The sequence below is a fragment of the Stigmatopora argus genome, chromosome 4, assembly GCF_051989625.1.
Source record: "Stigmatopora argus isolate UIUO_Sarg chromosome 4, RoL_Sarg_1.0, whole genome shotgun sequence".
Lineage (NCBI taxonomy): Eukaryota > Metazoa > Chordata > Actinopteri > Syngnathiformes > Syngnathidae > Stigmatopora > Stigmatopora argus.
In genome coordinates, this window is record NC_135390.1 from 2,308,770 (window position 1) to 2,327,826 (window position 19,057).

Here is a 19,057-nt window from a genome sequence, read left to right on the forward strand (position 1 = left end):
GCTGGGGGATTTCAATGTTCACGTGGGCAATGACAGCGAGACCTGGAGGGGAGTGATTGGGAAGAACGGCCCCCCTGATCAGAACCCGAGTGGTGTTCTATTGTTGGATTTCTGCATTCGTCGTGGATTGACAATAATGAACACCATGTACAAGCATAAGGGTGTCCATATGTGCACTTGGCACCAGGACACCCTAGGCCGCAGTTCGATGGTTGACTTTGTGGTCGTGTCATCGAACCTGCGGCTGCATGTCTTGGACACTCGGGTAAAGAGAGGGTCAGAGCTGTCAACCGATATCCACTTGGTGGTGAGTTGGCTCCGATGATCAGAGCAGATGCCGGTGCGGCCCGGGAGACCCAAACGTTTCGTGAGGGTCTGCTGGGAACACCTGGCGGAGTCCCCTGTCAGAAGGACATTCAATTCCCACCTCCGACAGAGCTTTTCTCATGTCCAGGAAGAGGCGGTGGACATTGAGTCAGAGTGGACCATGATCCGCGCTTCTATTGCCGAGGCAGCAGACGGGTGCTGCGGCCGCAAGGTGGTCGGTGCCTGACGTGGCGGCAACCCCAAAACCCGCTGGTGGACAACGGTGGTAAGGGATGATGTCAGGCTGAAAAAGGAGTCCTACCAGGCCCTTTTGGCCCATGGGACTCCAGAGGCAGCTGATGGGTACCAGGTGGCCAAGCGGCACGGGGCTCTGGTTGTCTCCAAGGGAAAATCAGGGCATGGGAGGAGTTTGGTGAGGCCATGGAGAACGACTTCCGAATTTTGGTCCATCATCCGACGTCTCAGAATGGGGAACCAGCGCACCAACAACACAATGTATAGTGATGATGGGACGCTGCTGACCTCGACTTGGTATTTTGTGAATCGCTGGGTCGAATACTTTGAAGACCTCCTCAATTTCACCGACACGCCATCCCATGAGGAAGCAGAGTCGGGGGACTCTGGGCGGACTCTCTTATCTCTGGGGTTGAAGTCACGGAGGTGGTTAAAAAGCTCCTCAGTGGCAAGGCCCCGGAGGTGGATGAGATCCGCCCGGAGTTTCTAAAGGTCCTGGATGTGGTGGGGCTGTCTTGGTTGACACGCCTCGGCAACATCGCGTAGAAATCAGGGACAGTGCCTCTGGATTGGCAGACTGGAGTGATGGTTCCCCTTTTAAAAAAGGGGGACTGGTGGGTGTGTTCCAATTATAGGGGAATCACACTCCTCTACCTCCCCGGGAAGGGCTATTCTGGGGTGCTGGGGAGGAGGGTTCGCCGGGAAGTCGAGTCTTGGATTCAGGAGGAGCAGTGTGGTTTTCGTCCTGGCCGTGGAACAGTGGATAAGCTCTACACCAGGGGTGGCCAACTCCAGTCCTCGAGAGCCACAATCCGGTCTGTTTTCCATATCTCCCTCCACCAACACACCTGACTCAAATAATCAACTCATCAGCAAGCTGTCCAGAAGCTTGCTGATGAGTTGATTATTTGATTCAGGTGTGTTGGTGGAGGGAGATATGGAAAACAGACCGGATTGTGGCTCTCGAGGACTGGAGTTGGCCACCCCTGCTCTACACCCTCAGCAGGGTTCTCGGGGGAACATGGGAGTTTGCCCGACCAGTCTACATGTGTTTTGCGGACCGGGAGAAGGCGTTCTACCGTGTCCCCCAGGGAGTCTTGTGGGCGGGGGGCATTCTGGGAGTATGGGGTTCCGGAACCCCTCATAAGAGGGTCTGGTCCCTTTATGACCGGTGTAAAAGTCTGGTCCTCCGGATTAAGAGGAGCCAGATGAGTTGGCTTGGGCATTTGATTAGGATTCCCCCTGGAAGCCTCCCTCGGGAGGTGTTCCAGGCACCAGGAGGACACGGGGCCGACCTCGGACACTCTGGGGGGACTCTTGGGGTCCTCCCGGAAGATCTGGATTAAGTGGCTGCGGAGAGGGAAGTATGGGCTTCTCTGCTGAATCTGCTGCCCCTGCGACCTGACTTTGGATAAAGCGGAAGATGAAATGAGATGGACACATCACAGGACAATGGATTCATTCATTCATTCCTTTTCTGAACCGCTTTATCCTCACTAGGGTAGTGGGGCTGTGCTGGAGCCTATCCCAGCTTACTTCGTGCCAGAGGCGGGGGAGACCCTAAATCGGTGGACAGACGATCTAAGGGCACGAGGAGACGGGCAACCATTTCCTTTCACACTCATACATAGGGGCAATTTAGCGTGTCCAATCAGCCTACCATGCATGTTTTTTGGAATGTGGAAGGAAACCGGAGAAAACCCACGCAGGCCTGGGGAGAACATGCAAACTCTGCACAGGTGGAGCGACCTGGATTTGAAACCAGGACCCCAGAGCTGTGAGGCTGACGTGCTAACTCCTCAAGATGCCGGGCCGCAAGCACATTTGATACTTTTATTTTGAGGTCAAAATTATTCTTTTTTTATTAAAGGAAAAAAAATGATTTGCTGATTTTTAATTCGATCTACTTCTCCCCGCAAATCATTTTGATTATGAAGGCCAATTTAACTCATCAACTAAATGTATATTAGAATTAAAAAACACCATTAAAATTGTGAACATTTCTTGAACTTTAAGTATACACCAGTAAAACAGTTCGGGTAAATAGCTAAACTAAAAAGAGAAAATATACAATATACAACAAAATATTCAAACGGTTTCAGTTCAAGTAGTTGCTTCTTTAATTTATTTATAATATTTCAAAATAGGACTTGGCTTTTCCTGACATTGGCTGGATTTTGTTTTTGTACATCCAGTGCCTGCAAGAAATAGAAAGAAATCGTTAATATTAAAACAAATTGGAGCAGTTTGTGCTATTAATCAATCCTCCCAGCTCAAATGGATTGGATTAAATGGCAATTTGATTTGCCAAAACTATTTACTTGTTAATGAATTATAGGCAGGAAGCATTTTTGGAATGATTTTTTTCTTTTTGCAGATTATATAGAATTTAAGTAATAAAGTAATACCTCTACTTATGATTGCCTCTAGGTACGGAATTTTAAGGTTACGAAACCTTTTGAGATGTAAATAACTGCCCAAGACACAAAAAGATCCAAGTTACGAAAAAGTCCATACGTTTCCTATATCCGTTATTTTATTTTGAAATTTTCGCGGATACACTGCTTCTTGCTTGACAATTGCCCAACACTCTACTGGGCTCTCATTGGCTGTCTAAAAACAACCCTCCATGTTTCTTTGACCGCCATCGTCTGCTTAAACTTATGGTTGGAAGAAGCTGTGGCCGAGTGCCTTCGATGGACTCGCAATTGACAACAACTCTTCATGTTTCAAGATTCTCTTATGTTTTTTTCACTGCCGTTCGTCGTGGTGGGCTTGACGTTTTGCTTGGAAGAGAGGCACCAAATCAAACTCTCAATGGAGCACGAGTTAATGCAACACTCGGCAATACACGTGGAATTCAACGAGAAGGCGGCCAAGGAGGAAGCAGCCACCATTCCAACAGCGAATATAAGAAAAAAAACGGAAGAGAAATTTTACAAACTTTCCAACTTCGGGGAAAAAAACATCCTGAAAAAGTGTTCACGAGTGGTGCGATCACCCACCTTGACGACGTTTGTCTTGTGCATTTTAGAAACATTATGAAAAGTTGTCAAAGGCAATTGTCCCTAGATTCATTTTTCTAAAAATGTCTGGCAACAAGCACGGCCACAGGGGAACTTAAATCCAAACAGTTAAGTAGCAGTGGCGATAAATAAAATGGCTAAAAAATTTGATGCAAAAGAAATGATAAAACGTTAATGAAAAAAAAATAAAAGTTCAATGTAAAATTGTGTTGAATTCTTAATTTCATGTTTATTAGATGTGTGTTCATGTGTTCGTGTGCTCTGCCTCTGTTGCCTAACGTCAGCTTCCTGACACATGCGCTTCAACACGAATAGGTTTTGCAAGTTTATTCATTTTAAGGCTTATTAAATAATTTCTGATCATTTTCTCTCTTTTTGTGTGTCTTCACACTTTTCCTACAACATTGTGACATTGATGAATTTTCAAGGGTTTAGTTGGTAGTTTTGTGGGGACCATGGAACGAATTAGAGTATTTAATACCAGAGCTGCCAACTACTCCGGAATTTCCGGAGTTGACACGGAAATGCAACTCAAACTCCGGGACTCCGCAAAACCTCGCTGAACTCCGGAAATCCCCAAAAAATGTCACTCAAATATTTTTGGAAGCAACCTTTTCGGAAAAGTACCAAATGTCCAATTTAAATGCCTCAAAATTCACACCATCGCTACGGCTTCCGCATCTTACTTGCGCATTTGATTCAACTGCACTGTTAAAACCGCCTTTACTGCAGTCTCTAAACACATGCCGACCATCATCCAAAGAGATAAGGCCGAAGAGCTCATCAGAAGCATGGGTAAACCGGACCTACAGATCTTCACAGATGGATCCACCAAAGAAGGCACTGCGGACGGTGGTGCAGGTTTCGTCGTCATTAAGGAGACTGCAATCATCCACCAATGGCATGGTGCCACTGGCACCCGCAGCAGCTCCTACCACTCTGAAAAAGTGGCACTGACCGAGGCACTCGCCTGGCTGAGTGAAACAGCAGACTGGCAGACATCAATCATCCTCAGTGACTGCAAATCGCTGGTCCAAGCTATGGGAAACCCCCACACGCAAGACCCCGCCATTCGGAGACTTCAGGGTGACATCGCCCTTTTCCCTCAGCCTAAGCGACTACAGCTACTGTGGATCCCGGGCCACTCCAACATATGCGGTAACGACCTGGCCGATGCCCTAGCTAAACTTGGCTCGTCAGATGACCAAACCCATACCTCCCCGGACGCAGCCACAAGACCTGCCATCATCCAACGTGAAGATCGCTCCTCCCCTCTCCCACCCACACCTTTGCAGACCTACACTACGAAAGTCACAGCAAAAGAACTTCCCCTATTGAAAGGAGACCGCACAGACCTGATTCGTTTCCGCAGTGGACACCACCCCCTGCTCCGCCGTTGGCTCCACCTTGTGGGGAAATCCGACTCGGATCGCTGCCGCCTGTGCGACGAGGAAACAGAGTCGTCTGAACACCTATGGCTCCGCTGTCCGGCCTTAATGACCGAACGCTACCATCGCGGCCTGGGCAACTCCCTGGATGAACTAATCCGTGTTCCAGTGGCAGCTCTAGCGCTGCTGAGGGTAATCCTCAGGCGCCTGAGGTGAAAAAGAAGACGACTGCACTGTTAACCGGATGAATTCGGTAACACGAGGGCATTGTGAATCATCCGAGTTACAAGTTCTGACAAATGCAGAGCTGCCAACCTCCGTCGACCCCATTTCAGAAGTACCCTTGTCCCATTTCCAGAGTATTCCCAGAGGGAATGCGATTCACGCAAAATCCATATAAAATGTAAAAAAAAATAAGTGTTGGACAATTTAAAATCAAACTTTTATTATCATGTTTTTACATTAATTGAAATATTGTGATTTTGCAAACAATCAGTAATTCCAACAAGTGTCACGCTGAAGACGCACTTCAATGTTCTGCAATGCGCAAATGTCGGCGTGCAGATGGCTTCAACATGGGATATTTCGTCGAATACAAACCAGTAAACTTCTCTGAGTGTCTGGGTTTCTTATTAGAAGTTTCATCCAAATTGCCATCCATTTTGCTATTAACCCGAGCAGGTACAGTTGTACCTCTACTTACGAAATTAATTGGTTCCATGACTTTTTTCATAACTTGAAAATTTTGTAAGCAGGTGTACTTTATATGTAAATTCTCTAATTCGTTCCACGGTCCCCACAAAACTACCAACTAAACCCTTGAAAATTTGTCAGTGTACAAATTTTGTATGAAAGATGTGAGAAACACAAAAAGGAGAGAAAATTATAAGAGAATGATTTATTAATGTCCCAAAATAAATAAAGCATATGAAAATGTAGCCTGCACCGCTGAAATATCTCCCTCCGCGGCCGCTATAGATGTAATACGTGTGTTTGTCCGCCAGATGGCGGCAAGATACCGTTCTACAAGGGCCGAAAGCCGTCCACTTTGTAGTACATTTTAGACTTTTAAGTTTGCCCTGTGTGTGTGAAAATATGTGCCACATTGGATTAGTACGGTTTTTAATCGCTTAATAAGGGGAATTCAAAATAAAATAACGGATAAGGAAATGCATTTACTTTTTCTGGGATTTTGTAACCTTGGATCTTTTTCATATCTCAGGTAACTCATTTGCATATGAAAAAAATTGTGACATGAAACTTTCGTACCTGGAGGCATTCGTAAGTAAAGGTATGACTGTATATTGAAAAGACGTACCAGTGCTGTGTACGCCTACTTCCTTTAGAACAACCCCAGAAATGATAGGGTTTGTTTGAAAACAAGCAATTGACTGTGCATGAAAGTCTTCTCCACGAACGCACAACAGTCAACTTTTTCCGTCCATTGAAAAACTTAGCTGAAGACATTAGCGGTAATCCATAAAAAACACAGACACTTGCAGAACAATTATTACTTCTTATTTGAAGAAATCTTCCATGTTGACGCCGTCTCCAAAAGGACCGACATTTGCACATTAGACAACATGCAAGTGCGGGTAAGGGACCAGCTGAAGAACCTATGTTAATGTTGTGGAAATTTGAATTTGCCACTAAATGATCAACAAATTATACTTTGTTCACTTTTTATACTCCTTTTCATTATTCTGTACTTTTTCAATAGTTTGCAAAACCACAATATTTCAATTGATGTAAAAACATGATAATAACAGTTTGATTTAAATTGTCCTTTTTAGTCTTTTTTAGATTTTATATGGATTTTGTGCAAATCGCATTCATTCCGGAAATATTCCCGAAATGGGACATAGTTACTCCTAAAATGGAGCCGACGGAGGTTGGCTGCTCTGGTATTTACATATAATGAATGTACTACTCTACTTATGAAATTTTAAGATTCCACAGATTCCAAGATGGCGGCGCACACTGACGCAGCGGCTCTATGCTCTCCAGTTTGGTGTCGTTTGTTATGCTACAGTCGCCAGGATTTAATTACTATCGGAAGGATATGCGATATATCCGAATTCACAACAGACTACCAACGGACCTAAGATATCCCCGAGGACATCTCGAGACCTCCGGGATCTCAGTGGATGGTCAGCCCACTCAGAGTACGTCGAAGGCGGCGAAGACAGAGGAATTGGGCCTTGCTGCTAAGCTAAGACAACAACCACACCGAGCACCGCTTCCTAGTATCTTTTTGACCAACACCAGATCCATCACCCACAAAATGGATGACTTGGAACTTCGAATTGCTACCAACAGCTTTGTTAGGAACTGTAACATTATTCTCATCACGGAAACGTGGCTATACCTGACAAAACGGATTCAGTCTCAACACATCCACCACCCTGCACCAGTACACTGAAGCTTCAGGAACATGAAGTTAGACAGGTACTGCGGAGTGTGAACACCAGGAAGGCTGCTGGCCCTGACGTAGTACCTGGGAAGGTGCTCAAAGCCTGTGCTGACCAGCTGGCTGGAGTCTTCACAAAATTTTTCAATTGTTCCCTGGAACAATCCATCAATCCATCCTGCCTGAAATCTGCCACCATTATCCATGTCAAAAAGCCAACCATTGACAGCATGAATGATTAAAGGCCTGTTGCACTCACGCCTGTGATCATGAAGTGCTTTGAAAAGTTGGTAGCCCGCCATATCAGGAATACAATCCCTCCCTCAGTTGACCCTCACCAGTTTGCTTATGGAGCAAACAGGTCCACTGAGGATGCTATCGCCATTGCTCTAGACACAGCATTGAGCCACCTGGAACACCATGGGAATTACGTGAGGATGCTTTTCATTGACTATAGCTCAGCCTTCAACACTATAAAACCGGACATTCTGACTGACAAACTCTCCCACCTTGGACTATCCTCTTCCATCTGATGCTGGATAAAGAACTTCTTAACCAACCAACCACAAACTGTTAGACTTGGTCCCCACCTCTCTTCCTCCATTACACTGAGCACTGGCTCGGCTCCCCTCAAGGCTGTGTACTGAGTCCTCTCCTGTACGCCCTGTACACATACGACTGTACACCAACCCACCAGTCTAACTCCATCATCAAATTTGCCGATGACACCACTGTGGTCGGACTCATCTCAGGAGGGGATGAGTCGGCCTACAGAGATGAGGTCAACAAACTGTCTTCGTGGTGCTCGGTGAACAATCTCACACTGAACACCACGAAAACTAAAGAAATAATCCTGGACTTTCGCAAACACAACACATATCTGGCCCCACTCCTCATAAATGGAGTATGTGTAGACTGGGCCCAGTCCTTTAAATTCCTAGTGGTCCACGTCACAGATAAGCTCCCCTGGTCTACAAACACCACGACAGTAGTGAAGAAGGCCCAGAAATGACTCCATTTCCTCAGGGTACTCAGGAGGAACAACTTGGACACCAAGCTTCTGGTAACCTTCTATAGAACCACTGTGGAGAGCATCCTGGCATACTGCATCACAGTGTGGTACGCTGGAAGCACGGCAGCAGACAAAAGGGCCATGCAGAAAGTGATTAACACTGCCCAGAAGATTGTTGGCTGCTCTCTGCCCTCACTGGAAGACATTGCCAGCCCTCGTTACCTCAGCAGAGCCAGGAACATCATCGGGGACCCATACTACCCTGGTCACAATCTGTTCCACCTGCTGCCCTCTGGCAGACGATATATAGGTCCCACAAAGTACGGACAAATAGGCTTAAGGACAGTTTTCCCCCACATCCATCAGAATTCTAAACTTGCGGTAACACAACACACATTCCCTTCTGTGTAATAACTTTGGGGTGAGTTAATATGAAAAGATGTTTGGGTGGTGATCTGCCTCATACTGGCTGACTGAAGGTAAGTGAAAGACAGTGAGAGGTAAGTGATCCGCTCGGGGGGTGATGCGATGTATCCATAACGGCAGAATGTCAAATTACGAGTCCGAAACTATAACTTATTAGGTCTTTTGCCGAGAAAACGCACCTTATGGAGAAGCACTACCAATTTCGTCATACGGAGTTTCTGGGTGTGATGACAATTAGGCTTTTGTTGTTGATGATGACGACAGGGCCTATGTCCGATTATTATTATAAACTTACGAAAAAAGTTCTGGTACCAATACATTTCATACGAAAATGTATGCGGTCTAGTACGACTGTACTAGACCGCATACATTTTGATAAATATATTTAGTAACTCTCCCCAATACAAGGTTCAAGCCAGCACTAAATCTTAATAATACTATTTTCCATCGTGATGTAAGTACCATTTATTCAACCAGGTACAATAAGTAAAGCTGAACATTTACAGTGAGATGAGATTTTAAAGATGTTATCGGTTTCGCACTACTTGTATTCAAACCGCAGCACTTTTTTTATGATTACAGTAGTACCTCTACATACGATCTTAATTCGTTCCGGGACTGAGCTCGTATGTCGATCTTCTCGTAACTCGAGCAAACGTTTCCCATTGAAATGAACTAAAAACAAATTAATTCGTTCCAACCCTCTGAAAAAACACCAAAAGGAGGATAATGGATTGGAAAAAATGTTTTATTTCTTCTAATTCGCCATCTATTAACAAAGTAACACATAACTAGTGGTTTAATAGAAAAAATGTGTTTAATATAACTAAAATTAGACACATTTCGCGGAGGATACACGGACATAGAAGCAGGCAGAGGGGGTCGGTTGGGTTTCGGGTGGACTTTATCCACGGCACCGCACTTGTAACCGAACAAACACATTTAAATGAACTTGGATTAATATATACAGACACACTCAAACATACGTTTAATGTAACTTTACACAAAACTGAATTCTAATTTTGTTTTAATTTTTTTTACCTTCGTTCTGGCCGGGTTAGCTGTTTGTCACGCCGCCATCCTCACGTTCGCTATCGATGGGATGTTTGCTGTTGTATTCCCTTCAAAATATTCCGAAAATGATGCACACATGTCCTCACAATAGGATAACGCATGACTACTTGCCAATGAGAAGTAGTCTTGAATGAGCGACTGCGGGAGCTAACAGGCTAAGGAGGGAAAAGCAGGAAATGCAACAGCTCAGCCTACCCACATATTGATTGTGGGTAATGAAGTTTTATTCTGAGAAAGGGTCCCATTGGCTATTGGTGTTGTGTGCACGAGTATACTTCATCACCCAGAAAGCCCTCTTTTTGCCCACGCATGCGCATTGTGCGTTTTCTGGTCCATGTGTAGGAGAAACTTGTCTGAAGAAATCGTTCAGTGCTCGTAGATATCTGTTATACACGAAAGAGATGCGGCAAAAAAGCGCTACAATGATAAACAGCCTCTCATGTCATGGGCACCTGGCTTTCTCGCATCTCGACATTTTTGTTGTATCTAGAGCTAATTATTTGCTCGAAATTTTCCTCGTATCTCGAGCATCTCGTAGGTAGAGCTGCTCGTATGTAGAGGTACCACTGTATAGACACTTAGCAGGCGTCGTTCTTTTTTTATTAATTAAAGTCACTGATGCCATAACAAGATGTTAAAAAAATAATAATAATACATTTAGAGTGTTCATTTAACCATTAAAAGGCTGAGCAACATTTTCCCCCAGATAACAAACAACAAATCTTACCATTATTATTAAACATGAAGCTTGAAGGTTTTCCTGTTGGCTCCTTGGTTTGAGCTGGTTTTGACCTCTTCCTCATCCTCCATGTCAGTCAGTGGGCGGCTGCCACAGCCCACACAGGTTAAATACTTGGGTGGAAAACTGCCAGGGAATGATCCTAATATATCGGCATTTTAATTGTGGCGATGTTCTTTTCCTCGCCCGAAACGCTGGTATCATAACCATTTTAGCTTTGGAATCGCATTTTCAACTGACTTCATGGTGGAATGTATTTACATCATTAGTCGATGGATTGTGCCCGATGGAAAAGGAACCCATGTCGCCTATTCGGGCTGTGCCAGACCCCGTTTCATGGGGGCAGGCCCACCAGGCACTTGCCATCGTGCCCCACCTCTATCCTACACAACATACATTGACATATTTTCTGATAATTTCATTAATTAATCATTTTCATATTTGATCGATTCTAGGCAATAAATAAATAAATGGTAGTCGTCAGTTGATGAAGGGCACGATGCAGAAAATAGCCTACCTTTGCTGACATAATATCTGGTAACAAACCCTGGCTTCCTGGCCAACAGTGAAATGGGATTAAAATTGTGTTTTCCAGTAATTTGCTCAATTTTACAAACAAAAGGCTTCTGGCTCATAGAAGTCCAATCTATTGAATTCAGCACTCCCTGATAGCTTAAAATTGCAGTACTCCAACATATTGGACATTCTCAGTGTCATCAATATCATCACTGAATAACCTAGCCAGGGATCATGCAATTAAAAAAAAGTGCATATCCCTCCTTACCCCAAAGATTTACGGGTTTGTTGCCAGTACTGTGTATATTAAGTGAAGTGTGAAGAAAAGGCTTTCAGGCTATTGTGGAGAGTGTGGTGCAGCAATAAATTTTAAGCTCAAGGTACCAAATCTTAGCAGTAGGGTCATGTCCATAGACCTTTTGTCAAGTCAGAACTGTATAACCATTTCTTACATACCAAGTAGGTGGATTTCATCAATGATCAGGATTGCCACTTTCTGAACATAGCTTCTGTTTTGCCAGCTTCTGCTTACTCCATCCCACTTCTCCGGTGTGGTGACGATAAGGTCAGCCTGCGAGATAGCTCTCATATCTGGGGTAACATCACCTGTAAGTTCCACCACTCTACACACAAAGTAGAAAAAACTCTTAAGGAAACTTATAGAAAAACTGTATACAGTAATCCCTCAAATATTGCGGCTTCAAATTTTGAGGATCCAATACTTCACAGATTTTTTTCTGGAAAAAAAAGCTCATAAAAATGTGAAAATCACAAGAGATGCTCTCTGTCTCTCTTTGTCTCTCTCTTTGTTTGTCTGTCTGTCTCTCTCTCTCTGTCTCTCTCTCTGTCTCTCTCTCTGTCTCTCTCTGTGTCTCTCTCTCTAGGGAATACTTTCGTAAGGGCTTGTTGCCTTTTCCTCACACACACGTTTACATACAAGACTGTCATTAGCGACTTAAAGTGGTTGCATTGTCTTAAACCACTAGCCTCAATGTAGCAATGCTAAGGCTCGACAATCAGAATTTTAGCTTTATGGTGCGACACATTTCAACAGAAATATAGTTTCATTTTGAATCAATGGGCGAAGTTTCAACAAGCATGTATACCAGGGAGCACGTGCACGCATGCGGCACAAGAATAGCAAGTGGCGACAGGATTATTGGGTCGCATCGATTCCCATTGTAAACTGCTTCAGGGACACAAAACTTTGCTGCAAAAAGTGTTCAACACATCAATTATTTTATGATCTACTTCAAAGAAGTATGCATGTATACAAGGGTGAGAACATATCACCAAACTCACTTTTTTCCCAGTTTCTCATCTATCCTGACTTTCCAGTCCTCAATTCTCTCTCTCACCAGAGCTTTAAGAGGGGCAATATACACCACCTGAAAGCACAGAAATAAAATGAATGTAATCGCACATTTACTCAGTGGATGGGAGGCGGACGCTCACTCTGCAGTGTGGTTAATTTTAACAAGGATACAATCTCATGCAGAAGTTTACTTGGGATTTTAAACAAAAGTTATACTATTTACAGTGTTCCTTGGGGATGCCACATAAACTGGTACACGGTCAATTGGTTGCTGGTCTTTTGGTCGCCCGGAAGGTAAGTGATAATTACCATTTAAATCGTTGCTCAAATTCCCTAAATACAAACTGTGAATTACTATTTAGTCATACTTAATGCCCTAGTAATTATTAGGCTAAAGAAAAGCTCCAAATTTCCCGGACTTTTGTTTTTTGTTGGAGAACTTGTTAAGACCCTGACTGACGTTGCTTCTTAAAGGGACAATGCATGTACATACAAACTCTTATACACTCACACGTCGGCTCAGTGAAACTGCTCATGGCCATTGTTGGCTTTTATTGATGCATAGACCGTGTTGTTTTACCTTATTTTGTCGCCGGGCTTTTGGTCGCCCGTTGTCGCGGTCGGGGCGACCAAAAGACGGCGACCAAAAGACCAGCGACCAATCGACCGCACATGCATAAACTAAGTGAAAAGCACTGGAATAGGCTACATATACACAGTGTCTATAAAGTCTCTTTTAAAAATGCAATTGATTAGATATTTTATGCAGATTGTTCTATTGTATTTAGTGTTTATTAAAGTTTTTATCACACTGCATTTGTGTGTTTCAGGGATCCTTTTTGCGAAAAAAAGTGGTGTTTAATGAAACGCTACAAAATGGCTACCCCTCAAGAGAAGGCGCAAAGTTCTATTTTAGTTTCATCTGACCATAACATATTCTCCCAGTCCTCTTCTAGATCATCCAAATGCTGTCTAGCAAACCCCAGATGGGCCTCAATGTGTACTGGCTTCAGCAGGGAGACACGTCTGGCAGTGCAGGATTTGAGTCCCTGGCAGCGCATTGTGTTACTGATAGTAGTCTTTGTTACTGTGGTCCCAGCTCTCTGTACGTCTGTAGGTCATTCACTATTTTCCACTCTAATTTGGAAATAAATTCTTTAAAAAATCAAAGAATGTCATTTTCTGTTTTTTCCCCCACATTCTGTCTCTCATGGTTGAGGTTTACCTATGTTGACAATTACAGGCTTCTCTAATCTTTTCAAGTAGGAGAACTTGCACAATTGGTGGTTGACTAAATACTTATTTGCCCCACTGTAAGTATGGAAGAGATCCACCATCACATCCGTAAATTCATGCATGGTACAAGAAATTTATGGAGACATGGTTAGGTAAAGGAAGGAGTGGGCGACCAAGAACATCTAATGAAAGCATGGATCGTGTAAAGATGTTCTTGGTCGCCCACTCCTTCCCTTATCTAACTCTGTCTCCATAAATTTGGATGATGTTTACTCGAAAATCAAAGGTGCATACAGAGCCATACCTCGCTAACACTCGGGATAGTAAGATCACATGTTTTTGTTCTTGGCCCCAGCTTACACTCCTTTTAGGCGACAATCAAAGTCACAAAGGCGAACGATTATCACATGGCCTGACAACGCCCTCCCCGACTTCAAGACGACTTTGAAAAGACACTGTTGGATTTATTATGGAATGTTTCTATATGTGTTGTAAGCATTTTTAATAAGTAATAAGGCTATAAATTAATTCACGGGACCACAGACACTTTTCCTCCCCATCGTCTCCTCAAGGCCCCACAGCTCGAGGACACATTGTTTTCGGACACTTTTCGGCAAAACACAACGGGACTGTTTTGACGGGACTCCAGCAGCAGATGGCGATAATCGCATTATTTTTTGAAAATACGGCTGCTTTGTTTACATTATAATACTGCTTAGTTTACTTTTGAATGCTTTGTTTACATTATAATACTGCTTGGTTTACTTATAATGAAAATATTATGCAATTCCTCACACCGTTGTTTGGGTGCCTTGTTCAACTTTTATCCTTACTTCTGCAATTCTTACACAGTTGTTTTTCTAACCATCTAGGGCAGGGGTCGGGAACCTTTTTGACGAAGAGAGCCATAAACAATTCATATTTTCAAACATTATTCCTTGAGAGCCATACTCAGAATTTAAAAGTAAAAATACATGAAAATGTGTGCATTTATTAATCATTTCACCACTTTGAAAGTAAAAAAAAAGTCTGAATTATTTTAAGAATATTTTTTCACTGTTGCTAATCAATGAGTATCAATAAGAGTATGCATGCAGAAGAGTATAATGAAGAAAAAATATGATTCAAAAGCCTCAAGAGATAGTGTCGGCGCCCATATTTTATCACACAGGTTAGCAGAGAGCCATATACACCCACCAAAAGAGCCACATATGGCTCCCGAGCCATAGGTTCCCTACCCCTGATCTAGGGTGTTATTGTACTGATTACATAACGTGTTTTTCGAGTGTCGCGATTAAATACAATGATTCAGTTACTGCAATTCAGAATGCCTTGTGGACTAAGACGACGTCACAAGGTACCTCCTTGCAAGTGTAAGCAGTTATGTTGAAAGATGTTTTCCAATTTTAATTAAATATTACTAATAATGATTTAAAAGGTGTTAATCATTATTCCAACAGACACAGTGGGAAACTTTCCACCATGAGGACCTGGGAACCTTCACAGACACAGTACTGTCTTACATCAAGTACTGCATGGCTACGGTCACTGTGGAGAAGACCATCCAGGTGTACCCAAACCGGAAACCGTGGATGACCAGCCAGGCCCGATTACTCCTCCAGGCACGACATGCAGCTTTCCGATAGAGCGCCGACAGGGCCCTCTACAGCACAGGCATTAAGGCTGCCAAAGCAGACTACAAGCGGAAGATAGGAGGGCAACTTCACGACCCCCCGAACGATGTGGCAGAGCATTCGGATCCTCAACAACTACAAGGGCCGAGCTACGACTACTGCGGACTCCGATGAGCCACTGGCAGAGGACCTAAACAACTATTTTGCCCGCTTTGATTCCCAACCCTACCACCTAGTCACACCACCTCAACCTCCAGTACATCCAACACCAAGCTCGGGAAGAAACTTCACGCTACTCACTGTGGAGGTAGTGGATGTGAGACGTGCGCTCTGTATAGTCAACCCCACGAAGGCCACAGGACCGGATGTAATACCAGGTAAAGTACTTAAGGCCTATGTTGACCAACTAGCACCAGTCTTAACAGACATTTTCAACCCTTCACTAGGACAAGCCTGGGTCCCTGCCTGTCTAAAATCGGCCAACATCCTCCCAGTACCCAAGAAGTCAAGCGCAAACAATCTGGTATACTACCGCCCAGTAGCTCTCACAACAATCATCACTAATTGCTTTGAAAAATTGGTACTGAAACACATCAAAGCCTGTCTTCCCCTCCTCCACGACCCACATCAGTTTGCATATTGCCCGAATAGATCCTTTGAGATGCAAAACCACAGCCCTCCACGCTGGACTGACCCATCTTGAGAAAAGAGGGAACTATGTTAAAATGCTTTTCATCGACTACAGCTCAGCCTTTAACACCATAACATCCAGGGAACAGACATTGAAATCGTGAAGAATTTTAAGTACCTGGGTGTTCACCTCAACAACAAACTAGACTGGTCCACAAACATCGCCGCATCTACCTACTGAGGACACTACGGTCCTTTGGAGTGTGCAGGACACTGTTGAGGGCCTTTTACAACAATGTGGTGGGATCTACAGTGTTTTATACAGTGGTCTGTTGGGGATGCGGGAGCACGGAGGGGGACAGGAACAGGCTGAATAAGCTGGTCAGGAGGGCCAGCTCTGTTCTGGGCTGTCCTTTGGACTCTGTGGAGGAAGTGGGAGAGCGGAGGATGCTGACCAGGATGATGTCAATCATGGACAGCACCCACTGCACGAGTCTGTGGAGTCCCTCCGAAGGACTTTCAGCAATAGGCTGCTGCACCCTCATTGCAGGAAGGAGCGCTTCCGCAGATCCTTCCTCCCATCAGCTGTCAGGCTCTTTAACAAAACAAATGGCTTGTATGTATACATCAGTGGCGGGCGGTGCATTTTCTGGTAGCGCCTTCAACGTATCAATCCAACCCTCAAAAACTATTTTATGGCTATAAAACCTCTACTGCAGCTACAGCTGCGACACATAAAAAATAATCAATACATTAATGCACAAAAATGGGGTAAAATCCACTTCCTAGCAGCATTTCATGATTAAATTCAAATACTGGAGCTTTTCAGACATTAAAACCAGGCCAGGGGGTGATTTTCCGGGAAAAGACAGCGATGAACGTCAATGGCGTACGGGCAAACATTGCCGGAAAATGGGGTAAAATCCAGCCGAAAACAGCATTTATTGTTTAAATACAAATACTGGAGCTTTTTAGACATCAGAACCGGGCCCGGAGTATCATTTCCCCGGTAAAAAGACAGTGATGAACGTCGATACGTCCATACGTGAAATGACAAAAAATGCACTAAAATTAGGTAAAATCCACTTCCTAGCATCATTTATTGATTGAATACAAATACTGGAGCTTTTGAGACATTACAACCAGGCCAGGGGGGTGATTTTTCCCGGGAAAAGACAGTGATGGATGTCAATGGTGAAACCCCAAAAATTAAACTGGGGTAAAATCCACTTCCTAGCAGCATTTTGTGATTAAATACAAACACTGGAGCTTAAATACAAACACTGGAGCTTTTCAGATATCAGAACTTGGCCCACAATTGAAATATTATTTAGGAATATAGCCATATTTTACTCACCAAAAATCCTTTTTACACAATATCCATCCTCCTTTCTTCCTTCTTTCCTATCGCCATCGAAGCTAATGATGAAAGTCGAGCCTGTCCTGTCATATTTCCGGCATAGTCCGTTTTGAAAAGCTTTAAATCAACACAACAATATACTATTTGCTTGTGGAGCTAAGTTAGCGCGCTGAAAGTGCCGCACACACCATTTTCCCGGCTGTAACAGGCTTGCTAGCTTCGGAGTTGACCGCCCTTTCTTAATGATGTCCATTTTTTTCGGGAAAAGTCAGTCTGTAAAATAGCTTTGTGAGCAAACAGAATCCATTTGTTTTTGCTTCTGTCGGCCATTGTGGGTGGAGTTTGCGATCTCGGCTGCCTCGGGTACTGCTTTGGCCCGCCTACTAGCCAATCATAATTTGTGAAAGCAATGACATGTCCCAGCCAGAAAAATGCTAACACCTATGAAAAATCATTGTGGGGTTGCCAACTCGAAATCTGATTGGTTAAAAGCAACAGTCTAGTTTAATGCAGCAGAGCCCGCAAGAACTGATTGTGAAGGCTTTGAGGCAGATCTGATCTGGCAACAAATAATGACTGAAATGTGATTGGTTAAATGCATCAATATGAAAACACAGATCTGGAAGCAGTGCAACCAGGGGGAAAAGCAATGAAAGGAAGCTAACAGACGATTTGGAATAATAAGTATTGATGGACAAAATATAATATGATTCAGATATTTCTTAGGCCAGCAGGGAAGGCCTTGAAGGCCCTGACGGCCCGCCACTGGTATACATGTACATCTATGTGTATGTATGTAAAGTTGTAGTCAAAAGTTTACATACACTTGTGAAGAACATTATGTCATGGCTCTCTTGAGTTTCCAGTTATTTCTACAACTCAGATTTTTCTCTGATAGAGTGATTGGAACAGATACTTCTTTGTCACAAAAAACATTCATGAAGTTTGGTTCTTGTATGACTTTATTATGGGTGAACAGAAAAAAGTGATCAAATCTGCTGGGTCAAAAATATACATACAGCGGCGCTAATATTTGGTAACATGTCCCTTGGCCATTTCACGTCAATTAGGGCGCTTTTGGTAGCCATCCACAAGCTTCTGGCAAGCTTCTGGTTGAATCTTTGACCACTCCTCTTGACTGAATTGGTGCAGTTCAGTTAAATTTGATGGCTTTCTGACATGGACTTTTCTTCAAGATTGTCCACAAGTTCTCAATGGGGTTTAAGTCAGGACTTTGGGAAGGCCATTGGAAAACCTTAATTCTAGCCTGATTTAGCCATTCCATTGCCCCTTTTGATGTGTGTTTGGGGTCATTGTCCTGTTGGAAGACCCTACTGCACCCAAGGCCCAATCTTCGGGCTGATGACTTTTGGTTATCTTGAAAAATTTGAAGGTAATCATTCTTCATTATCCTATTTACTCTCTGTAAAGCACCAGTTCCATTGGCAGCAAAACAGCCCCACAGCATAATACCACCACCACCATGTTCGACGGTAGGCATGGTGTACTTGGGGTTAAAGGCCTTACTTTTTCTCCTCCAAACATATTGCTGGGCATTGTGGCCAAACAGCTCGATTTTTGTTTCGTCTGACCACAGAACTTTCCTCCAGAAGGTCTTATCTTTGTCCATGTGATCAGCAGCAAACTTCAGTCGAGCCTTAAGGTGCCGCTTTTGGAGCAAGGGCTTCCTTCTTGCACGGCAGCCTCTCAGTCCATGGAGATGCAAAACA

The 19,057-nt window shown here is 43.8% G+C and overlaps 1 protein-coding gene across 4 annotated transcripts in view; it reads right to left on the reverse strand.

Annotated features, from left to right (window-relative positions):
- Nucleotides 1–19,057, reverse strand: part of ascc3 (activating signal cointegrator 1 complex subunit 3) — a 228,603-nt gene that overhangs the window by 76,784 nt on the left and 132,762 nt on the right. For 2 of the 4 annotated variants that reach the window (XM_077599236.1, XM_077599237.1), the window contains exons 25-26: nucleotides 12,455–12,540; nucleotides 11,609–11,775 (exon numbers count right to left, since the gene is read on the reverse strand). In XM_077599236.1, coding sequence (XP_077455362.1) covers nucleotides 11,609–11,775; nucleotides 12,455–12,540 — 253 coding nt within the window. Of the gene's footprint in view, nucleotides 1–1,545; nucleotides 10,724–11,608; nucleotides 11,776–12,454; nucleotides 12,541–19,057 lie in introns of those variants that run through there. The other 2 variants (XR_013300078.1, XM_077599238.1) reach the window with 2 other exon arrangements.